Source organism: Chlorocebus sabaeus, chromosome 12, assembly GCF_047675955.1.
Source record: "Chlorocebus sabaeus isolate Y175 chromosome 12, mChlSab1.0.hap1, whole genome shotgun sequence".
Lineage (NCBI taxonomy): Eukaryota > Metazoa > Chordata > Mammalia > Primates > Cercopithecidae > Chlorocebus > Chlorocebus sabaeus.
In genome coordinates, this window is record NC_132915.1 from 14,751,367 (window position 1) to 14,765,958 (window position 14,592).

The 14,592-nt window shown below is 40.3% G+C and overlaps 1 protein-coding gene across 1 annotated transcript in view; it reads left to right on the forward strand.

Annotated features, from left to right (window-relative positions):
* Window positions 1-11,185, forward strand: part of RASEF (RAS and EF-hand domain containing) — an 83,414-nt gene extending 72,229 nt beyond the window's left edge. The window contains exons 16-17 of the mRNA XM_007969583.3: window positions 329-405; window positions 7,983-11,185. Coding sequence (XP_007967774.3) covers window positions 329-405; window positions 7,983-8,088 — 183 coding nt within the window. The 3' untranslated portion in view covers window positions 8,089-11,185. The remainder of the gene's footprint in view (window positions 1-328; window positions 406-7,982) is intronic.
* Window positions 11,186-14,592: the final 3,407 nt, after the last annotated feature.

Genomic DNA, 14,592 nt, shown 5'->3' on the forward strand with positions numbered 1-14,592 from the left:
AACTCATTTTTATCTGTCTTGGAATATTTGATAAAGAACATTTGGTAGCATGTGTTTTGACTGTTGGAAATAAAAACCTTAAAACATGAAATGTTCTATTTTTTTAAATGTGAAGTAAAAATCCTCCAACTAGGAACTGTTCCTGGAGTAACTATGCTTAAATCATTTTCTTTGTAAGTACTGGAACTCTGAATTCAGTTTCTTAGCTATTAGTTACTCTTAGCATGCTCAGTAGGAACATATTTTTATTTTAACTGATTTTAAAAGCTAAAATTTCAGGAAACTCAATGAAGGGCTTCATTTAATTGTGTATATTTCTTTTCTACAGACGTACGGGGCATTATTCTGTGAAACAAGTGCCAAAGATGGTTCTAACATAGTGGAAGCTGTTCTGCACCTTGCTCGGTAACGTTTGGGAAAATGGATGTAGGACTGAATTTTCGCTTGTTGCATATGTCACATTTCTTGTCCAGAATGTGCAGATAGAATATATGTGGGAAAACACTCTCTTATCTTTCAGTCATGGTGGGAGAAATAAATATGTGGATATTATAAAAACTGGCAACGTTGCTGTGAACACTGGCAAAATATCTTTACTGCCAAACAAAAGAGGTGCATCTGAGGTGTCGTTGACATTTCTGAAAAATGTCACCACAAAGTTAATAGTTGACTTGTATGAATCATTTCCAGGAACCAGATTTTATACACAAGGGACTATTATGAATACAACTGTCAATTATGATATTTCCCCGGGCAAAAGGGGGGAAAAAACAAAGCAAATGTATGTCATGCCAGTTAGAAACACTTTGTCAGAATTATTACCTAGGTAATTATTAAGCTAAGGCAATAGTGTTAATAATAAATAACACTTGGGATGTACAATAGAACGAAAATAGCGTCATTAAAGAACTTGGATATAAATGTATGTGGTTTAATCCTTGAAGTAATTCTTAGGAAATAACATTATACATTAGATTTTTCCCTTCTACCTAGTTTTCTGCCATAAATGAGAAGATTATTCTTTACTGGCCTAAAGGGATTAAATATCAAAAAAGGAAAAAAATCAAAGTGTACATTACAAAATTCAGAGCAATCATCTTTAATTGCAGACAAAGTTAAAATATAACTTTAGGCATGTCATTCTTTTTCTGATTATTTGTAAGGTTTTATAAGAATCTTAATTTTAGTATGATAATTGGCCTCTTCTGCTGGTGAACATTGATAGTTAAAATACTTTGCAATATCTTTAATGCTGTTTTTCAATTAATGACTTAGGGCCGGGTGCAGTGGCCCACACCTGTAATTCCAGCAGATCCCATTGGTTTCAGCAACATGGAGGCTGCTGGATCCAGGAAGGAAAAGTTAGCAGGAAGGAGGACGTGCTAGTTGCTGGCCAAGAGGAAACAGATTCTTGATGGACACTTAATTCCTGAGTGATTATTTTTATCATTTTTATGAGAGGCAAGGCAGGAGGATCACTTGAACCCAGGAGTTTGAAACTAACTTGGGCAACATAGTGAGACCTTGTCTCTATTATAAAAAAATATATATATATATACACACACACACACGTGCACACATACACACATATATATGTATGCACACAAACATACACACACACATATACACATTAATGACTTGGCATTTATAGTGCTTAATAAAATAGAGTTCTATTAATAGAATGTTTGGACTAGGGCCACGTGATAAGCTATTGCCCCCACTTAAGAGAATCAGGATATGGACTTCGGGTGTCCTGCTTGGCATTAGTTTGTGGCAGGCTTGGCAGATGCCCTGTATTCACACTCAGAGTCTTTGAACATTTCCCTCTTTGACATCAGTCCAGGAAAGATAGCCACCTCCCCCTACAACACTGGAAATCATTTTTGTTTCAAGCAAAAACAGTGCTAACCTTGAATGTGCCCTAGCACATTTTTTCCTTTTGCAGTAGGCTGTTTTGTGCATCTCTGTAAAGGAATACCCGAGACTGCAATTTATAAAGAAAATAGGTTTAATTGGTTCATGGGTTCTGCAGTCTTTACAGGAAGCTTAGTGCTGGCATCCGCTTGGCTTCTGGTGAGATCTCAGGGAGCGTTTACTCCTGGTGGAAGGTGAAGGGGAGCCAGCGTGTCACATGACGATGGAGCGAGGAGTGGGGAGGGGCTACACTCTTTTAAACAACCAGATCTCCTGTGAACTCAGAGCGAGAACTCACTCATCACAAGGGATGGAGCTCTGCCATTCATGAGAGATCCACCAGCTTGATTCAATACCTCCCACGAGGCCCCACCTCTAACACTGAAGGTCAGATTTCCACATGAGATTTGGAGGGGACAAACCTCCAAACCATTTCATCTTTTAAAAGAAAAAAAAGCAAATATTTGAACACTCATACATTCAACTAAATTAGATGGGGTTTCTTGGGTTTTTTTGTTTGTTCGTTTGTTTTTGGCTGTGAATAGTAGGAGAATCATGGGCTAATATCACATTCATGAAAAAAGAGTCAGAGTAAAACTTTTATCTATCGGGTTGAATAACAGATTCCACGCACTTGTGGGTACACAGGGAACACCAGCTGTTTGGCCAAACAAGCTACATTCAGTAAAGAGGGGAGTGTTCAGTAAAATGCGGAATTTGACTTCACTAAAGATCAAATAACTGTTGAATTGTCAGGTTTTTACTTTTCAAATGGTTGTGTTGGTGTTTCATTCATATGTTTCTGAGAACTGCTGGATGGAAGTGATCTAGTTGCTGGGGCAGATGGCAGCAGGGAAGGATCTGCAGGTCTTTGGAGCATCCCTGGGATGCCTTAGCCTTGGTCAACGGAGCACTGCATTGCTGCTCCCATGCAGCAGTAACGGATGCAGCGGGTCAAGCCTTGCATGTGGTTACTGGCTGCTCCCCAGCATATTGGAGGATTATGGTGTCACGAGGCTCCAAGTCCATTCTTAAATCTATTTCTAAATAGCTATGAGGTCTTGAACAAGTCCCTGTCTTTCTTTTGGCAACTCTAATTTGTAAAATGAGGGAGGGGGCCGAAGAAAATGACCTCAAAGGTCCTTTCTAATTCTAACAGTCTGTGACTCTGTATAGACTCTATATGTGACAACCTGTACTCCACTGAATATCTTAATCACTATTTAATGCTCAATTGTCTTATGGGGTCATATTAAAGTTAAATGGTTCCAAAGTGCCCCAGTGAAGAATCGATCTCTTTATTATGTCATAAAGATGGGAGAGGCTGTAAGTTTCCTTTGACTTTTTCCCCATCTGCTCCTAGGAGGCATGTTGGGCCAGCCAGGTGTTGGCCCTGCTTACAGTGAAGCTTGGACACCAGGTTGTGTGCGTTTACTTAAAACAACTGGTATGCAAAAGCATTTTGATAACTAGGTTATTTCAGCTGCATAATGGATAGGTTATATTTATTTTAAAAAGCTTTAGACAAGTAAAGAAATCAGATAAGCTTCTTGAAAATCATTTCGCATAGAGGTTTTTGTTTTATTGTTATTGCATTATGGCCTGGCTTTGGGCTTCTAGTGATGTTAGTGATGTGTTAAATATAAAAATTATAAATAAAGCAAACATATGAAGACTTCAATTGCTTTATACTTAGCCTTCAGATTTGCTTATCAAATTACGCAACCTTTAAATGGAAATGTTATAGTCTCCACAGGTAAAATTATCATTTGTTCAAATTTTACAACCTTGGGAAATTTATGTATAATGCAAAACATGTATGTTCTCAATTTAGATTTCATAGGGTGAGATCATATAATGGCATAAAACTAGGAGAAGGTATGGGTTTGCACTGTCTGAAACAATTTATTTTTAAAGGGATGCCATAAATATTTGGTTAACAACCTGAACTACTCTGCATTTTCTTGGAAAATCTCTCAATCCCAGGAAGAGTTTCTCCTAGAAACGCAGTTTCCGTGTAGTGCTGATAGGCCGTCGTTCATGACCATTGTCCCATTAGCAAGTAAATTTGCCATCACCAGAACCACAGGCTGTAAACATTTTGCAATAGATTCAGGTTCAAGAGCCATTTAATTATCAGTTGCCTGAAATTGGAGAAAACACAAAAAAACTTAGGCTGATGTATCAGTTCAGCATCAGAGCTGAGCCCGTTGGGTATAAATCTGTCCATAAGACTGAGCCATTTAAACTGCAGTCGTTAAGCGTATGGTAGATTTTGGTGAACCCTAATTTTCCCAGCCTTAAATCTGTTTTAGATGTTTAGAATTGTATCTTTACAATTTCCTTAACGTGGAGCATGCCTGCATTTTTGGCTGAAGGCCAGATGAAAGTGTGGGTATATACTTTCCTCCTTAATATTTGCTTTCAGGTTCAATAATGTTTGCATTATGGGCACTGAGCATGTGCATAGCCCTATGCTATGTTCAATAGAGACATCAAGGGATTAAAAGACTGGCCTTGCAATTTAACATTACAGAAAAAATAATGACAATATATGACCAGGCAACCATATGGTACGTAGCTGATAGAGGCCATTGGATCTACAAGAAGAGAGAGATGTGAATTGTTCAGTGAAGATGCTATGATTATTGTGCCCATTTTACAGATGAGGAAATTGGAAATTAGAATACTTAATCAGCTTGCTCAGTGACACAGTTAGTAAGTGGCAGCGTGAGGACTCTTCACCACCAACCTGGATCATTGGCTTGCTGCTTAAATGTTGGTAATCTCATGGTCTCCGGCTGTTGTCTCTTTCTTTTCGCTCTCTGTCTGCCTATATCTTCCATCCACACAGCTTCTGGAACCATCTCTACCTGGTAACTTCCAGTTTTTGTATTTTTTAACCCCCCACCTCTTTAAAATTCCATAGGCCTAGAGTGAACTCCCCACTGGAAGCTCCATAGCCATGGTGACTCTGCATATCCAAATCCTAGTGTGTCCATGTGGCTTTAAACATGTTCCTCAATCTGCATTCCCTTTCTCAGGAATCTACCAAAATTATAATTAAACAATAGTCACCTGGAGTCAATCTTGATTCCTTTTCTCTCTTGCTTCACCCCTTGCCTCCAGTGGCTTCTGAAGGTCATTTTTCAGTCTCTTTGAATCCATGCATTTTTCTCACTTTCTCCCTTTTTCTGCTTTGGTTCAGGCCTCAAAATTCCCTCCCTGGGCTAGTGCAAGAATTTCTGCCTCAGAGTTTCTCTAATATCAGTTCATCCTCTACTGTGTAATCAGGTAATCTTTATAAATAAAGATCCAGTTAATATTTACTTTCTTGCATCCAACCCCACATTGGTGTCCTACCAACAACACAGAGTCCCAGCTGCTTAGCATGTGGCTGATAGCCCATCACAGCCTGATATGGTTTGACTGTGTCCCCACCCAAATCTCAACTTGAATTGTATCTCTCAGAATTCCCATGTGTTGTGGGAAGGACCCCGGGGGAAGTAATTGAATCATGGGGGCCGGTCTTTCCTCTGCTGTTCTTTTGATAGTGAGTAAGTCTCACGAGATCTGATGAGATTATCCGGGGTTTCCACTTTTGCTTCTCCCTCATTTTTCTCTTGCTGCCGCCGTGTAAGAAGTGCCTTTTGCTTCCCTCCATGATGCTGAGGCCTCCCCAGCCATGTGGAACTCTAAGTCGAATTAAACCTCTTTTCGTTCCCAGTTTCGGGTGTTTTTATCAGCAGTGTGAAAGCAAATGCCCTGACCTCAGCTACCTTTCTGGTTGAATTTCTATCTCTTTTTCCCAAATGAATGATAATCTGTAGACACAGCAAACGTCATCCAATCATGGCCAAGCTCTTTTATGCCTCTGCTTTTCTGCATGCCGTTCCCTGCACCTGGAGTCTCCTTTTCTATTCTTTCAAAAGGTCTCTCCAATATCAAAAGTCTCTATGAAGCCCCATCTCCGTGAAGCCCACAACACATCTGTGGGCACAGAGTGCATCTGTGGTAGCTGCTGTCTCAGGACCGTGAGATTATTTAGACATCTGACTCTCCCTCAACGCTCACTAGCTGAAGGTCCCAGAGCCTGGCATAAGTTGGGCATTTATTCAATGACAGAATGACCGAGATTTTGCATTTGGAAGTTGTGTTAATTTTCTGTTGCCCTTGTAACAAACTCCCACAGATGTAGAGGCTTAAATAATCCAAATTTATTATCTGACAATTTTGGTGGTCAGCAGCCTGAAATGAGTCTTCCCGGGTGTTTGGGTTTGAACTGTGTCTCCTCTTTCTTCTCCTGAGTCTCTGTTGCCTCATCTGTGAGGTGAGGATAGTACTGCTCACCCATCTCCTGTCGGGTGTGTGTGTTTGGGGTATATATCAAATATGAAAAACATGTATATTGCATTTACCAGCTGGCCTACAGCTAGAATGAGCTTATTTTTTCCCCTGCTGAGATGTCCTCTTTCCAACTGACAGTGCAGTGGTTTTCAAAAGGTAGGATTTATCGGCACCTTCTGCAGCTATGCTGGCCAGTTTGGTAGCCACTAGCCACTCACAATGTGGCTAATCTAATTCAGATGTGCTGTATGCAATCAATATATACTGGATTTGGAAGGCCTTCGACACATTATCTCATTAATAGTGTTTTTATTGACCACATGCCGGAATGACCATATTTTTGCTATACTGGGTTAAATAAAATATATTAATAAAATTAATTTTACCTATTTCTTTTTACCTTTTAAAAATCTGGCTACTAAGTAATTCAAACTGACAGGTATGGATCCCATTGTGTTTCTGTTGAGCACTGTGGCTCTGCTGGAGACACACAGACTCCTGGTAGTTTCAGTTAAGTGCTTCATCTTAAACCATCCCAAAATGTAGTTGCCCAAAACAACAACCAAATTTTATTTCTCACAATTGGCAAAGGTGGCTGGATCTTAGCCAGAAAGTTTCTCGACTGCTCTTGTGTGGGTATCTCCTATGTTTGCAGTCAGATGGCCACCAGGGCTGTGGCTCGGGCTGGATGTCAGCCACCAGGGTACTTCTCCTTGTGGCTTCACTCCATGTGGCATCTCAGTCCCCAGGGCCACTCTGGTGGCCTCTCTCCATTGAGGAACCCTGGACTTCTTGAACCCTAGACTTCAAAAGGGGTAGCGGTTGATGCAGCCCCGCATTATAAACACTTGGGCTTAGAAGTCACAGAATACCATTTCCTCCATATTCTGTTGGTCAAAGCAGGTAGAGAACCAGCTCTGACCAAGAGGGTAGGGAGGCAAACCTCCACCTCTTGATGGGAGAGGCATCAGGCACTGACAAGGAAGGGCAGAATTATTTGGGGCCATCTTGGGGAGGCACTCATCTCGCCCACAGAGACAGCCATTCAGCTTGTCTAAGGTGAGACTTCTGGTCTTCATATTTCACAAGCATCCCCAGTGGCTACACCTGGAAGGATACTTCCCTAGGGGGTTTTCATAACATCTTGGAGAGTAAGACATTTTTTTGTGAGTCTTGCCTCTAGCAGTTAATACTGGAAGAAACTTATAATGACGGAAAAGGATGGTGGTAAATCCATTGTTACCTCCATGATCACCATTGCTTTTGTTAAGCTCAGCAGGCATTACATGAAGCTGAAAACCAGGTTCAAGAGTGTTAAGGAGCAAGCTGTGTGTATCACAGGTTCTGCAGCATCCTGAAACCTTGGAGATAGTGAGGAGAGGAGGGTGTGTGTGTGTGTGTGTGTGTGGCCTGGCGCTCAGAAAACAGGTGCTGGAGCCAGCCTGTGTGGTTTGAATCCCACTTCTGTAGTCATGTGACCGAAGGGAACTGTCTTAACCTCTGTTTGCCCTCATTTCCTCACATACAAAATGGGACACAGCAAATTTATATGGTTCTTATGAAGATTAAGTCAACACCTATAAAGCATTTAAAACAATGTCTAGAAGGCCATGCAGACACTCAGCATGGCTATTTTTATTTCTACAGAACCATCTGTGGCTTAGTTTTTATACCTCAGTAATCCTCTCTCTCTCCTCTCTCTCTCTCTGTCTTTCTCTCAGAGAAGTGAAAAAGAGAACTGACAAGGATGACAGCAAATCCATTACCAATCTCACCGGGACCAATTCCAAAAAGTCACCACAGATGAAGAATTGTTGCAATGGCTAAGTCCCAAACATCCTTGACCTGTGAAGTCTTCATTTCCAGAATACTGAATTTGTGTGACTTATTTGGCTGTTGACAGAGTGGCATATCCTACTGACACTGTCATATGGAGAGTTACAGTGCAGGAAACCCGAACCCTGCTCTCAGGTCCCTCTGGAACTTTGGCTTTTCTTTGTTTTGTCTCAGTGAGTGGTTTGGGCCCTCTGGTTAAATAGACTAGTCATGTCCTTACAGGTTTTAAAAGATAACATGTAAATGTTTTCTAAAATGGTAAAAAAAAAGAAAAAAGAAAAAAATCACATGCTCACATCAAAGCTGTAGAGGAAACTGACATAATTAGATTCATGTGGTAGCTGAATTAGGTTACCCACGAAGTCAGCATTTAAGTATTTGATATTAAAGTTCTAGTAAAAAGGGGTTCTCATCCTAGGTTTGCTGTTAACTGGCCTTGTGATCTTGGACATGTCACAAGCCCATGTCGGATCTGTTTCTTCATCTGTAAAATGCACAGCTTGCCCTCAAAGGCCTTGCAGCCCTTGGCACCTCAGATTCTGTAGGAAGCAGTAGGAAGGAGAGTGTGGTGGCCCACAGCTAATAATAAGAACTGTGGTTATTCCTGCTTTTTTAATATTGGAGTATTGATTTTTCTCACTTCTGAAATAAGGACAGAATTTAATTGAGAAAAAAAATGGAAACATCTATTTTTTATGTATAAAGAAACATGCTTGAGACAAAAATAGTTGTGTATAAAAGAGGATATTTCATAATCTCAGAATAGTTACAAAGCCCATGTTTAAATTTGGTGTTAAAAATTGTAATGAAAACATGTAAAGCCACATACTGCTGAAAGCACAATGCCCAGGAAAGTTGTTACTCTTCACTTAAGGGAGTGGTTGCCAGGGGCTGAGAAAGGGAGGACAGGGTATGTGGTTTCTTTGAGGGATGATGAGAATGTTCTGGAATTCAAATAGGGGTAATAGTTGCATAACTGTTTGAATATACTAGGAACTACTGAATGGTATACTTTGAAAGGGTGAATTTTATGGTTGTGAATTATCTCACTAAAAAAAATACTAGTACTTAGAGTGATTTAACATGTTGCAAAATGAAAATATCCCTGCTGATTTCAAACCTTCCCATGGTTTAGAAGCGTAACCTGTAATGTAATCCAAGTCCCCTAACTCCCTAGTTGCTAATATTAACTTCCTTAAGTAATAATCAATGAAAGAAATACTGTGTGTGGTTTTGAAATAATGTTTTTAAAGGAGGAATTGCCATTAGGAAAGGTGAGTCAGGGTCCTTTGTTTAATGTGACTAGTCCCTCATCATCACCAATGACCTGGTTGGGCCTACTCTCCTTCCAGAATCTGCATTGCTTCCCAGACGTCCCCACTGAGATGTCTCTAAGAGCCAAAGGAGTCAACAGCTGAGCCTAGGGTGGGGCTACAACACAGAATTCTAATTTACCTTGCTTCATCTAGGTCCAGGCCCCAAGTCGCTTCCTGAAGGAACTTAAAAAAAAATAGCTGTTATTTATTGTATTATATAAGCTAAAGACATTTCTTTTTGTTGAATCAAAACAATTCCATGTAGCAATATTTTTTCTGTTCACGATGTTTGTGATAGAACCTTATATTCTGCAAGCGTCAGTTTTTTAAAAAACGGAAATTGACCAGATATGTTACAGGCAAAGATTATAAATAACTACAACATCATTTAACTTTTGTAAACATACCTTCTCCCTGTTCAAGACATCTGATATTTTTGCTAGAAAGTTGGATCTATCCTCAGCAACTCTGCCATGAATTCCTGTTTCCTGGTTCCAGAAAAAGAAAAGATTACATTTCTAATCATAAAGAATGTCTTGCGTATGGGAAATTTTTCAAAATAAAGGGGGTATTATTTATGTGGCACGACGAAGCAAAAGTTTTGCCACGGCTGTTTGTCTTAGTGGCCTCTTTTGATGAGATTGATGAGATTGGATCTGATATAGATGCTGATATATGGGACACATGTTTAGGTTTTGGTGCAGTTGCACAAAACTGTGTTAGTTTATATGTTACTGTGTTGCCTTTATTTATTCTCTCCAAAGTGTCTCTTTTTATTTGTTTTACAATCTGTAAAAGAGTATACCTGTAATACAGAAGTATTTTCATAGTCTTTGTCTCTGGATTGTCCCGTCAACGTACCCGATGTTGATGAGATTACACCAGTGCCTTTGATCATCAACCGATCGTCTTTAACTATTTGAGCCCTGATAAATATTTTGGTAACATCATCCAAATTAGAGACTTAGAGCTCTGGTTAGCAATCATGTTTCAAGAGAAGCTTCTTAATGTATGCTGCAGTGCTGGGAGATCCTGATTATTACCAGCGTCTTGATTTCATGAAGGTGTTCTCAAATTTAAAGCACATTTTCAGTAAGAACAAAAATATTTAATGTTTTTATCCTAGACTTAATACATTTGCATATTACTGTCGAAGTTATTCACCTTGTCCCTGTTTTTCTTTAAGAGCTTTTAAAATCACAGTTACACTATAGTCGTTTTTAAAATGTATCCCGATACATTGTAAAATATTTTAATTTTATTATGGAAAATAATGTTGGATAAGGAGATATTTTTCACTGTTAACTTTTAGCCCATGCATTTTCATAATTTATTTTTTTCGCTTGCTGCTTTATATGACACATGTGACACTTGATTATTTAATACTTCATGTGATCTGCATAAACCCAAGTTGCACAGCCGTCCTGCTGAAGATAAAATTGAGGTTAAAGATAAAGATTTATTTTCGTATTTGTACAGTGATCGGCTTCAGAGTGATGATTTTTGTGAGCTTTTATTGTATGTGTGTGTAAGACATTTCATATGTATATATTAAGTAGGCCTCTGAGTGTTGAATAATTGTTTTATGATTTTGATTTATATGGTTTACATTTTCATTGTATGGGCCATATTTCGTTTTTACTGTTTATTTCTCTTCAAACCATTAATAATTATAAAAATAAAGTGTAATTTTTATAGCAATGCAAATGTCTAAGGAACTACAAATATTTTCTACATTGTAAATTCAATAAAGCTTGCTTCCTTTGGCCTTTTGACTGTTTTCTTCAACTTTACTGCAGATATCCCTGAAGTAATTTTAATTCTAGGATGTGTCTGCCTGAAACCATACCTCTAAAACACTTGCCTTTTCTGGCCATGGTGAGCCGAGTTTTGGGAGAGAAGAATACACACCTGGTGTTCAGCGCTGTGGTACAGACAAGTCATCCTGGCCAACGGGGCAGCAGGTAGACCAGCCTGGGGCAGGACAGCCAGGAATAGTGAGGTTTTTGTAGAAGAATGTCAGTGCTCTGGCCATCCTCATGTCCTCTGAGGAGTTAGACCTTTTCCCTGATTCTCACCCCTTTCTTTCTACCCCCACATTCCCATGCACCCCAGTAGGCTGAGGCTACCTGCCCTCACTCCTATAGTACCTTTTTAAAATTTGTCAACATCCTTGTTGCCCTTATACTTATTACATAGACAGATGCCCCCTGCCCTTAGCCACTTTGTCTGCTACCACCTCCCTTCTGTTGTGTGCAGTGCTTGATACTTTAATCATCCTAATTGTTGAATGGATGGTCAAAGAATTAACTAGTTAAATAAGGTAGGCTTTGCAAAGAGTGTCTGCCAACACCCCTACCACCACCAACACACACACATAGACACACATACATGATGATGATGGACAGTATAAGTAAGAGGCAGTCTAATGTCCATGGTTATGAGCTCTGAGGCCAGCCTGCCTGGTTTGAACCCGGCCTCACATGTAGTAGGGGAACTGTGAGCAGGGGACTTAACCTCTATGTATCCCAGCTGCTTTATCTGTAAAATAAGAATGATAACAGTACCTTTCTTGTGGAGTTGTTCTGAGAACTAAATGAGTTAATGTATGTAAAGGTCTTGAATCATGCCTGACACTGTGATTGCCCTCAATTAAAAAAACAAAAAAATTCATTTTGCAGCACCGTTGGCTGCATTGGTCTTGTGGATACTGCCACCAATGAATAACAGACCTCCAGGAGTATGCCAAGTCACACTGGGGATAGAACATGTTAGAGGATTCTCTTTGACATAAGTTCATTGACTACCTTCCACGTACGTTCTTGGTGTTTCAATGGACACAAAGTTGGGGTATCATATAGGATAGGTTATTGTAAAGGGTGGATTAACAGAGGAGGAAACAATTGAGGAGAGAGAAATAAGGGTCTGAAAGTTAGAATGGAAAAGTGTGAATGGAATCATGATTAGGGTAGGATCTCCATTTACTAATGGCTGATAGGATCAAGTAGTGAAAGGGACGAGGAAAATATTGGAGCCTGACTGGGATTTTGAATCTAAATGATAGCAAAAGTGGTAGTGGGATGATGGAATTCTCTAACTAAATGGAAGCTGAACTTAATAGCTTGTTGAAAGAGAAAGAAACATTGCCCATAGATATATCCCCAAATCCACATAATGGGAATGAATCCCCAGGAAAGCATATCATTTTGCAAGTTTTAAAATAAAAAGAACAACTTTTCTTTTCAGATATCAGCATGGAAATATATTTCCGAGGATGGTTCCAAGATGGCCGAATAGGAACAGCTCCAGGCTACAGCTCCCAGCATGAGCAACACAGAAGACGGGTGATTTCTGCATTTCCAACTGAGGTACTGGGGCATGTTGGACAGTGGGTGCAGGACGGTGGGTGCAGCCCGCCCAGTGAGAGCCAAAGCAGGGTGAGGCAATAACTCAGGAAGAGCAAGGGGTAAGGGAATTCCCTTTCCTAGCCAAGGGAAACCGTGACACACAGCACCTGGAAAACAGGGTCACTCCCACCCTAACACTGCGCTTTTCCAAGGGTCTTAGCAAATGACACACCAGATTATATCCCATGCCTGACTCGGACGGTCCCATGTCCATGGGGCCTCCCTCATTGCTAGCACAGCAGTCTAAGATGTAACTTCAAGGCAGCAGCAAGGCTGGGGGAGGGGCGCCTGCCATTGCTGAGGCTTGAGTAGGTAAACAAAGTGGCCAGGAAGGTCGAACTGGGTGGAGCCCACCGCAACTCAGAGAGTCCTGCCTGCCTGTGTAGACTCTACATCTAGGGACAGGACATAGCCAAACAAAAGGCAGCAGAAACCTCTGCAGATTTAAATGTCCCTGTCTGACAGCTTTGAAGAGAGTAGTGGTTCTCCCAGCATGGAGTTTGAGATCTGAGAATGGACGGACTGCCTCCTCAAGTGGGTCCGTGACCCCTGAGTAGCCTAACCAGGAGGCACCCCCCAGTAGGGGCAGACTGACACCTCACATGGCTGGGTACCCCTCTGAGAGGAAGCTTCCAGAGGAATGATCAGGCAGCAACAATTGCTGTTGAGCAACATTCGCTGTTGGTAAAAGGTAAAAGCAAAACATCTACAGATTAGCAAACTGTACGTAAGATTGAGAGTCATTTGGTAAAGAATCAGATTTATTGAATGCTTTCTAGGGTGACATAGCATATCATTTCTCTCCTCCCTAAATCCCATTAATAAGAGAGTCAAAGGGAGTTTTAAATCTATCCACAAGAACAGAAGACAAAACCATCAAAATTGTGAAGCTGGAAAGCAGATGGATAACTGAATATTGAGATAATTGAGTTCTGAGTTAACAGACCCAAGAAAGCTGAATCCTAGGTCAGTCCTGGGAGAGAGTTGTGAACAATTCAGATATATATCCCGGATTTCTCAGAAGGCTCAGGAAGTGATAGAATTAGGTACCTCAAATGGTGCTGTGAGGCAAAGTGGTGTGAATGCAGTTTGAGAAGCAACTCTGTCCTTACAGGTTATTCTCATGCTACACCATTATTACCCTGTGTAAAGTCTGGTGATGTGTTTTCTTGAGTGAGAAAAACAGAGGGCTTCTAGAGTTATGGATGCCACTGGATGCAGTTGAATGTGTTGGTGCTGTTCAAAATCTGGCGGAATTGATGACATCATCTATTCTGAGTGCCGAATGCTAAATGCTAATACTCCCCACTCAGCTTTTAGAACACTGATCCTTTATCCTCCAGAGACTGAGAGACTTTTCTCCGAAGTGCTGCCCTAACAAGAGGAAAGCCCTAAAGATACATCAGGTATGTTTACAACAAATGGCTCCCCTGATCACCCTACAGTAAAGTTCAAAGTTGACAAGTTCTTCCCCACATTCAGAACTTTAAATCAGGTTATTAGCTCCCCTGAGCAATCCAAGGATCACTGGATATTTGTGGAAAGCCTCTTAACATGGAAAATGCAGACCAAAACAAACAAACAAAACAGAAAAATATCAGCACAGGGAAACAGAACATACGCAGAGAGGGAAAAAAAATCTATCAGTGTATTCAGAGAGATAGATGTAACTATTGCAGCCATGAAACAAGAACAAGGTATTATCAATAAGGACATTCATAGAGCAAAAATAAGCTTTTAGAAATTAAAAACATGATAGAAGTTACTAACAA